We start from the raw sequence: 10,105 nt of genomic DNA on the forward strand, positions 1-10,105 counted from the left end.
CCTTTGTGAACCACCTACTTAGGGGCTCCAGTAAAATGAATACTGTATTATTGTATTAGACACAGGGGGCTCCGGAAAGGGAGGGGAAGAAAGACCACGAGCTCTACAAGTGACTTCAACATTTTCATGTGTATAAATTTCAAGGGCTCCTTGTCTGTGGGTCCAGTCGGGACCCCAGGGTCAGATGTGGGCTACCCATTTCCCTCCCCCTGCCAAATCTCTATCTGACTTGTAGCGTGAGTCACCTGCGTGGTAACCAAGCATTGTGACACAGGGGATTATTGCCTCGGGTGAGGGAAGAAGCAGGAAGAACAGAACAGCACCTGCTGTGATGTTTGACACAAAGGACACTCTCAACCGTTCTCAGGTGAAGAATTTTTTCAAAGCAACTCATTAGTTGGCTCCGCCAGGGAATCAAAATAAGGCTGAAAATCACGTGGGGTTAGCAGCTGAGAACATCTAAAAGGTGTTCTGGAAAGGGGTGAGTCCAGATGGGTGAAATGTCTTGAAACTTCGCTTGGTAAGCCTAGAAGCAATGCAGAGCAAACAGGGACGGAAACGTTTATGACCTATAAAATGTGTGTGGTGTGTACCCTACAGAGGCTAAGTAGTTTAACAAGTTTTGTGATTGCCCCTCAGTAGCTGGTCATCATTGCCTAACTCAGAATACCTAATGACCGATGGGCCAACCTTGCCTCCCCAGGTGGCCCCCTCTGCCCATTGTCAACATCTTGGAAGAATTTGTGGTCAGTCATGAGAGAGGCAAATGGCTAATTTTTTTTTACCCCAATCCCTGAAACAGTCATTCGGGCAGCGCTGAAAGGCTATCTGTAGCCACCAAACTGAATCCTAAAAGCTGGTAAGTGCCAGGCTCCAGGACAGAGAGAGAGAAAAGCAGGTTGAAAATGCCTCAGGTCCTTTCCATATTATTTGCTCTATGGAAATTCTCTTAGAAAGTGAGCACAACAGGTTACAGAAAATTTTTTGTGAGGGCGCCTAGGTTAAGCATTTGACCCTTGATCTCAGCTCAGGTTTTGATCTCAGGGTTGTGAGATCTAGCCCCATGTTGGGAATGCTGGGCAGGCAGCCAATTTCAAAAAAAAAGAAAAAGAGAAAGAAAAAGAAAAATTGTTGTTAATTTTTTAAATGAACTCACTTTCATACTAATCTGATCTTTATAACCTTTTTATGTATCATCTCGAAGCCTTTTTTCCTAGACATTTTAACAATCACTAGCTGAGACACTTTAGGCAAGTTACTTAACCTCTCTGTGGCTCAGGCACCTCCTCTGAAGCAGGGCTAAAAGCCCCTGCCTCATCCGGATATTATGAAGATAAAACCACCTAATGTATGTCAAGCGCTGAGAACAGTGCCCAGCACTTAGTAAGCATTCACTAAGTGTTAGCTACAACCCTTACTCAGCTGTAACCAGAGCAGACGTGCAATTTTATTCATAGTGTGTTGTACATTATTGCCCTCCAGTCTTCATACCTGCCACTTCTAAGGGCTGCAAGACCTTCTTTGAAGGGCATGTATACCGTGGTTTACCCATTCAGAGAGTTCTCAGAAGGTAATTTAAGATACTAACATTTCTGACTGGCTGTACTCCTTGTTATCCGAACTTATCCATCAAATCCGAACAGCAACGGTATGCATGTGTAGGGAGGAGGAAAAGTTACAAAATCAGTCTTTATGACATCATTTCTAAAATTAAGAAGTATGTAAGAGTTTAAAAAACACCAGGATCGGTATATATTTTCTGTAACTCACAGAGAGATTTACCGACCCTCAGATACAACTCTTCAGCATGGACAAGAAATAGAGGGCTTCCAAACCTTTGTGGAGAGAGGACAGGACGGTATGACTGACTGAACTATCAGGATCAAGACCTGTGTTTTGTTTTGTTTTATTTTATTTTATAAGCGTTATTTTTTAAGAATTTAAAAAATTTTTTAAATTTATTTTTGCACACAGGAGAGTGCACACCCCTTTTACACGTGCTCCCTTGTGCTCTCTCTCTCAAATAAACAGAATCTTAAAAAGAAAAGGAAAAAAATCAAATAAACAGAATCTCTAAAAAAATTTAATAATTTAAATTTTAATTAATAAAATGATTTTTAAATTAGAAAAAATCAACATCTTTTTAAACATGGACGAGTACCCCTCCTATAATCATTTCCTTGTCAATTTGTTTTTTTACTTGATCATATCTCAAAAAGCCACAAATATTAATATTCTACCATCAGATCCCATATCTCACCTCTTGCTCAATGGGTCTGTCAAAGACAATCTCCTGGCAACCACAGGGTCCTTTATCACCCGCACAAAGCGACTTTAAGAATGGGACAAAAATGAAGTGGCCTGGTTCCCCATATCTTGACCAGGACAAGAGGAAACAAACACATCCTAGCATAAGGGACCTACCAGTCCACTCCCCCAGCACAGACAGATTCGTACTCCTTCAGTGAGATTTCCTGGCAAGGAAGCAGAGTACCAATGATTTATCTTGTAATCAAGCTAAGACCCAAGAAGGAAAGGTGAAAAAAACCCACATTTTTAAATTCTGTTTTAACAACCAAGGCTTAGTAAAAATGAGAAGGGCCACCGACGTACCAGGAAAACCCCACAATACCAGTGTTAGAGGGGGCAACACCCCAAAGACGTATCCAGGGACCTGGCCTGCGCTGGGCCCTTTGCACAGGACACCCATTCTTCATGATCACAAGAGGCCCTTTCAGACCAGGCCTTCTGGAAGCCTTAATTGTTCTACCTAGCTTAGCCACCTCCTTTCTCATAAAAGAGTATTTAAAAAGTGAAGTGCATAGCAGCCACACCTCTAGAAAAATTTTTCTGGGATTCCTTATAAATGCCTCCCCTCTACTCCATACAAAGGCCAGCCTTCAGGAAAGGACAGTTAATTACCACTGCCTTTTTTTCTCTCCAAGCCACATTCCTAAATGTGTCCCTTGGGGACACCCTGGAGACTAAAATCCTTGATTTTTCTCTAACAGATTATCTACAGACTTCTCCCTGCAGGAAAGGAATTTCTCATCTCATTAGTAGTTAAAAGCAGCTCCTTTGCCAAAGGCATGGTTAGCAGAAGGTAACCTGCTTCTTCAGTGTTAAGAAAAGGACTGACAAACAAGTCACAGCCAAAACTAAGAACTGTTAAGAAGCAGAACTCTGCCTTCATACCTCAGTTGCCCCTGGTCTTTAACCCACTGGGCTGAACCTAAGATTAAACCTTTCTCCACATCTTTCCAGCAAACCGCCACCGGCCCTGTGCGAACAGAGACCTCAACCAATCACTCACTACCCCGCTCACTCACATAGATGTTTTGAGCTCCTGCCCTGGGTCACACGGCACAGCACAGGACCAAAGTGGTCCCCGCCCAGCCAAGGGAAAAGCAGGCGAAGCCAGGCTTGGTCTCCTGAGCCTGCGTGCTTTTGTGGATCGGGCCACAAGATCCGAATCAGGACACCTTTGGGGGAGCAGTTCTTGCTGCCAAGTCTCTTCCAAAACATATGATCTTGGCAGGGGACTGATTTTCTTCAAAGACCAATACAAGGATCTGGGTGTTGATGTTGTTGGAATTCAAAGGCCCTGAGGCTTAGAGATCTGCAAAAAAACGCACAATCAAAGGCCACCCAAGGGGACTGCTCAGGGAGGAAGATAAGGCCTGAAATGACCTCTTATCACTTTCTCCAGTAGGCAAGGGCTTCTTAATCCCTCTGGAGCTAAACCAGAGCTAGGGTCTCCAAGATTATAGAGCATGGACCACAGTTCTCTAGGATGTATGGCAACTAAAATTGTAGTATTTTAATAGATATCTGAGATTACTGTTAAGGGGGAAAAGAGTAAAGTCAACAAATCCGTGTTGGGGTAGGTGACATTTTAATAAGCACATGTATTGCTTTTAAAGTAATTAGAACATTTTTAAGTTAATCACTACAATTAAATGACTATCAGATACTATTTCTAAAAACCTCCCTCTGATGGTAGTTACAGAAATAGAGTCTTTGTAATCAAAGGGAAGTTTAAGCAAAGTGAAAAAGGCACAAGACTCCTTTGTACACTTGCCTTCCCTAATGTGCAAAACATGTACATGGGTGACTTACTTGCCTCCAGAGTTTTATTTTTCACTTATGGGTTTGTTTTCCCTACTGTTATATATGAGTTTTTCCTTTGCTTAGTCCTGTATTCCTTGAAGCAGTGACTTCGTCGGCTATGTTAGAGCACACCAGGGAGATTTCATTAGCTATGTATGCTATTACAAAACAAAGACTTGGCCTGTATTAAAATTGTAAATACTTGGAGACACACACACACACACACACACACACCCTGGTTTCAGTGGTGCTTCCTACAGAAGACTGTGGAGTCACAGGTGTCACGGCCCAAAGCAGTCTTTGTAATGGTGACCTCACTCCAGTATCACAGAGGCTGCTGGGGAAAGAAATCGCCACCACTTCCTGGTTCATTTTCAGCAGCAAACTCTCCCTACTTTATTAGTTCATTTTTATCACTTCCTCTCTCTCACCCCCACCCACACGCAACCCATCACAAATCAGGCCAACTGAACCTCCAAAATATTTCCGAAATCTACCACCTGTCTACCTCCATGGCCGTCACCCTAGTGCAACCCACCACCATTGGTGGCCTAGATTAGTGCGACTGCCTCCCATTTGGCTGTCTGATTCCAGCTGAGGACCACTTCAGATCCATTGTCCACCCAGTGGCCAGTGACTTTTTTAAAAATGTGGATCACAACACCCCTCTGCTTTTAATACTCAGGGACTTCCCACTGCTCTTAAATAAAGCCCTGCCCTCCTCTTCAGCCTCAATCTACACAATCTCTCCAACTTCTCAGGAGTTCCTGCCTCAGGGCCTTTGCATAGGCATCTCCCTCTCCCCCAGGTCCCCCTCCTCTCCTTTTCACCAGAAAAATCTCTTTGTACTTAAGGTTATAAATAGCCTCAGAGAAGCTATTTGCCATCTCCTTCTTTAAGTCATGTCTTTCCCCCTCCATTCTCTTAATGACACCCTGTTCTCTTCCTCCACAGTGCTTATCATAATACATTATTATTTATTTATGTATTCATTTGTTTAATGTCTATCTTCCCCACAGGGCTCTGAGCTTCCTGAAAGTAAAGATCATGTCTGTTTGGGTCACTGTTTATACCCCAGTGCCTGGCACATAGAGGTATTAAAAAATATTTACCAAAAACATAAGAATGAGATCTTGCCATTTTCAACAACATGGATGGGCTTAGAGGGTATAGCGCTAAGTGTAGTAAGACAGAGAAAGACAAATACTGTATGATTTCATCTATACGTGGAATCTAAAAACCAAAACAAATAGCAGAAACAGACTCATCAATACAGAGAACAAAGTGGGTGGTTGCCCGGGGAGGAGGAAGTGGGGGATGAGCACAATGGGTAAAAGGCAGTGGGAGGTACAGGCTTCCAGTTATGGAATGAACAAGTCATGGGGATGAAAGGCACAGCACAAGGAACAGGCGGTGGTAATGTAATAGTATTGTATGTGACAGATGGCAGCTACACTTGTGAGCGCCGCATAAAATCACTATGTTGCACACCTGAAACTAATATAATATTGTGTGGCAACTCTACTTCAATTAAAACAATGTACTAAAAACATAGATTTTAAAGACCAAAAAAAAAAAAAAAAAAAGGCAGTTGAAACTTTCCCGAAGCTAACTGAATGTCTTAGAGATGAAATCATAATCAAATAATACTATGGGGGAACTTCTTGCCCATCACCAGAACCATGACTCTCGAGTCCCCTCCCTCCTCTTAGTCACTTCACTTCATGGCTACAAGCAAGTTAGGGTTACTTCTCCCAGAGCATGACAGAGTCTCAGTCCCCGGGCATCTCCAGTTTGGAGATCTCAGCTTCCTACACAGGAGTGGGAGGGGACTGGGGCCCCTGAGCTGAGGAATGGTTTCCAGCAGGGCCCAATGTTATCTTTAAGGGGAATCCCAAGAAAGGAAAAACTTAATCAGTAACACTGCTCCAATTTGCCAACTTGTTACAAAAAATCCTAAATGCACTGAGGAGGCTTCACAGTACAGGCACAAACACTGACTGCTTATTATCTATCTCTCTGCGCATCTAAATCATTTCTCTGCCTCCGACCCATCCAGAAAAACAACTATTGAGCCCTTATTTCTTTTTAATAACCTGGATTTCCTTTGACAACTTACTACACTTATACTTACTATATTTACAGTTCTTCAAAATCTCTAACCTTTATTAATATCCAAATCCTTTCATATGCAACCAAATTCCCTCTTGAATCTTCAAGAGGTGTTAAGAAAATGACTCTCCATCACTCACTCTGTCTTCCTGGCTGAAAGACTAGGGCAGTATTAAGTTTCACGATATTAGTTACACAGTGGTCAGCCTGAATGGCTGTTTTTTAATCTGCCCCAAACAGATTATTTCCCCACATTTTGTTGCTTTTAGTACCCCCAAAAGTTTTTTTTAATCCCCTTAGATCAGTCTAGGATCCCAAACTACCTGGGACTAGAGAGCTGAGCAGAGAATCCCACATGTTGCTTACCTGTTTCTGCCTCACAGATTCATATCTGTTTTATGATCATGAGACTAAACTGGTTCCCATTTAACCTAGGCCCAACTTTGACCCTGGGTCTTTAACAGGTAAGGATAAGTGCAAAATCAATGCATTTCAACTGCCTCTTAAAGACAGGCGCTATAAACTCCTCCCTATCGAAAGTATCCTACCTATGCCTACCTATACCATAGGTCATCCACTGCGTGGCATTTTAAAAGATGTGTCATCACACTAAATTTGAGGTCCGCAAAATCTGAGCCCCGAAAAGCATATTCTTTTGCCTCCAAATGTATGACAGATGAGGGCTTATCAAGAGAACCAAGGCAAATTCTAGCACAGTTAGCTCTTGACGTCTTGAGTTTCTGGACCCATGACAAGAGTCATACTCTACAGCAGCAACTCTTCTTTGCTCGAGATTAACACACATACATGCACGCGCGTGCGCGCGCACACACACACACACACACACACACACACACACAAACCCGGAGACCAAAATTTGAGCTTCTGTTTTGTTGCTGGTTTTTTATATCTAAGGTGGAGTCAAACCTTTAATAACTAGTTCAAATGACTTTTCTAACCCAACCAGTTTCTTTCTGGTAAACTTCCGCTTCTTGTTATATATCTCAATCTCTCAAATCTCAAGGAACGTACTGGGGCAGCTGAGAGGCTTGGTTTAACTAGGTTCCCCTTGGAAAGTCCCAGGAAGCAGCAGGTGGAAAGTTTACAATTTCACCTACTGTTGAGGTGGCAAAGAAGACTTTGTTTGCAATTATTGGTGGGGGGGAAACCTAACACATCAACTAAGCATCACTTTCCTACAGGTTGATACTGTGACTAAGTGGTAATCAGCCCATACCGTAGAGATGGGAATAACCATCTAGGTTCAGGGTTACATTGGAGAGGAGGACAGAAATGAAGTTGCAGACCTCTGAACCCTTCCTAAAATAGGGAACTTAAGATTTTTGTTTCTCACAAAGCAGTAACAGAACCTTTTGAGTCTACACACCGGCCCCAGTAATCCAGGAGCCCAGAAACATCTTATAAATATCAATTAAGCCTGGCAACAAGCTCCATGTGTAAATAGGGAAATCTGGGTGTTTAGAGACGGAGCAGCCCAAAGCCTAACAGTGAGTCAGGACCACAGTGGGCATCAGACCTAGGAATCTGGAATCCTCCTCTCTGGCGGGGACACACTGTCTTTCAAGGGAATAAAATGTTCACCCGAGAAACAGACGGCAGACAGATGATAATATCCGCGCATCTTGGGACAGAACAAGACAACGGATGGCCAAATGGCGCCCACTTGAAGCTGGAAAGGAAGCCAATCCAAGGCCCCAAATGTCAGTCAAATGGAAAATCAGCATTGCTTCGGCGCCTCCTCAGCAAAGGCACTGCTCACCTTATGGCTTGTAAGTTAATGCCAAGAGATACCCTATCCATCCTCACCTCAAGGCTATTTTTATCTGATTTGAATTCAGAAATGCCTATTCATCTTGGGCCAGATAAGTGAATCAGGTATTGCATTTGCAAGCATGCAAGCTGAAATTGGACCCACGATGCAGAAAAGGGAGTCTGGTAACTTCAAACCCTCTGGCTTTTTCCGTCCCCTCCACCAGGGAAAGTTAAAATACCATTTATATCTAAAACACCCAATGTGAATTCATGTGCTTCACAAGCTGTAGGAGTTGTGGTAATATGACTTATTTGCATATGTAAGGTCCAGCAAAGTAACCAATTAAGCCAAGGAGGCCAGTGTTTGGTACAGTACGTGAGCATAATCAAATGTTCCATAATCAAACGCTCCATGGCAAACACCTGCGAAAGAGAACAAATAAATGGGTGACACCTTGAAGTGAACTGCGTGGTGCCCAGCTTTTCCCTGTGGAAGTGAGATACCCTAGCACACAACTCTAGACTGAGAAGCTACAGGTGAGCAGCCACCCTTTCAGAATAGGACCAGAGAGAACCCGACAAAGGCGGAGAAGAAACAATGTCTACCTCCTACTGTAGCTGGGCCAAGGGCAGACACAGACTCTGACCAGCGCTGGGAAATCCTTACTAACTTGGGGCTCAGGGGAAACAGAGTTAAAAATTTTCAGTGTGAAAGTGAAGACCAAGCTGTTCTAGCAGGCTTTGGGGCCCAGGGGGGTGGGGAGAAAAAAGGGGAAGAGGGAGAGGCAGATTCTCTTCACTAACCACTAGGCAGTAGTTGAGGTGGGGGTGAAGATTCTACATCTCTGGGTGGCCTCCACCCTGCATTCTAATGCCCCAGCTCTGTCCCTGGGTGAGCCTCTAAGGCCACAGAGTGTCAGTGGGGTTCACCCTCCACCTTGATCCTCCCTGCTCCCGGACTCAGCCATCCCAGCTCATTGTTTAGGACAGTGAAATACCCAGGAGGCTTTCCACATAAGCCAATGAGTGTTTCAAACATCCACACTACCCACACTAGGAAGAAGAATTCGGCAGCCCACATGTATTTCCAATTCATCGAAAATTCATAAAGTGCTTACTAAGTTCCGGGCGCTAAGCGACGTCCCTACAGATTCAAAAATACCCCAGGTACTCCCCCACCTCCACCCCCAGCGCCGGCTTCAAAGAGCCCACGCGCTGGGAGAGCTGGGGCGGGACAACCCAAGGAGAAGTTGAACCTCGGTGAGACTATGATTATCGTCCACGGGGATCCCTGACCAAAGGCCTCTCTCCGTCCGTCCCCTTGGGACACAGCGGTGCGGTGACTGCCGCGCTCGCTCTAAAAGAATCTCAGCGGCTAGCCTCACGTTCCCCGCCCCTCACTGCCCCGCTCCCCGGCCCGCCGCCCCCTGTCCTCTCCTCTGGCCCGCACTCACTGGGTTTTCCTGCGTCCCTGGTCCCGGTGCAGCTCCCGCAGGTCCACCTCGGCCCGGCCCAGGAACTTGTCGAGGCCGAGCAGCGCGCGGTGCAACACGGTGAGCTGCAGGGTGGCGGCGGCCGCGGGCCCGGCCCCGGCGGACAGCAGCGGCGGCAGTTCGAAGGTGGCCTCCTCCCGCCACACTGGCGCGCCCAGGCTGCGCTCCGACACCGAGGTGGCGTACTTCTCCTTGCCCACCTGGATCACCGCGTACGCGTCGCTCGTGCCCCCGGGGCCCTTGGCCCGCAGGCCCCGCGCCTGCAGCACCGTCACCTGCACATGCGTTGGGGACCACACGGACCCCGACCCCCGGCCCGCCGAGGCCGCCAGGGACATGGTGACGGCGCCGCGGGCGGCTACAAAACGAGAACGCTACCGCCTTGATCACCGACCTCTGCGGCCCGCCCCTCGGCCCCAGCCCCTTTAAGGCTTCCGGCCACGCCCCCGCCAGGGCCCGCCTCTCCCCACCCGCGCCGCCGCGCCGGCCCCGCCCACCCCACCTGCCAGCGCCCAGCGGGCCTCTGCGGCTCAGGCTGGCGAGCACCAGGGCGCCGGAGGCAGGCGCGGCCGGAGCGGGGCGGGGCTTGGAGAATTCCGGTACGAGGGGTGTTGGTT

At 46.3% G+C, this 10,105-nt stretch overlaps 1 protein-coding gene across 2 annotated transcripts in view; it reads right to left on the minus strand.

Moving 5' to 3' along the window:
- Nucleotides 1-9,872, minus strand: part of LOC111144519 (RAB11 family interacting protein 1) — a 31,344-nt gene extending 21,472 nt beyond the window's left edge. Inside the window, exon 1 of one of the 2 annotated variants that reach the window (XM_022498838.1) lies at nt 9,450-9,872. In XM_022498838.1, coding sequence (XP_022354546.1) covers nt 9,450-9,826 — 377 coding nt within the window. In that variant the 5' untranslated portion in view covers nt 9,827-9,872. The remainder of the gene's footprint in view (nt 1-9,449) is intronic. The other variant, XM_022498837.1, reaches the window with a different exon arrangement.
- Between the last annotated feature and the right edge of the window lie 233 nt (nt 9,873-10,105).

Source organism: Enhydra lutris, unplaced genomic scaffold (genome assembly GCF_002288905.1).
Source record: "Enhydra lutris kenyoni isolate GAN:26980312 unplaced genomic scaffold, ASM228890v2 scaffoldscaffold11, whole genome shotgun sequence".
Lineage (NCBI taxonomy): Eukaryota > Metazoa > Chordata > Mammalia > Carnivora > Mustelidae > Enhydra > Enhydra lutris.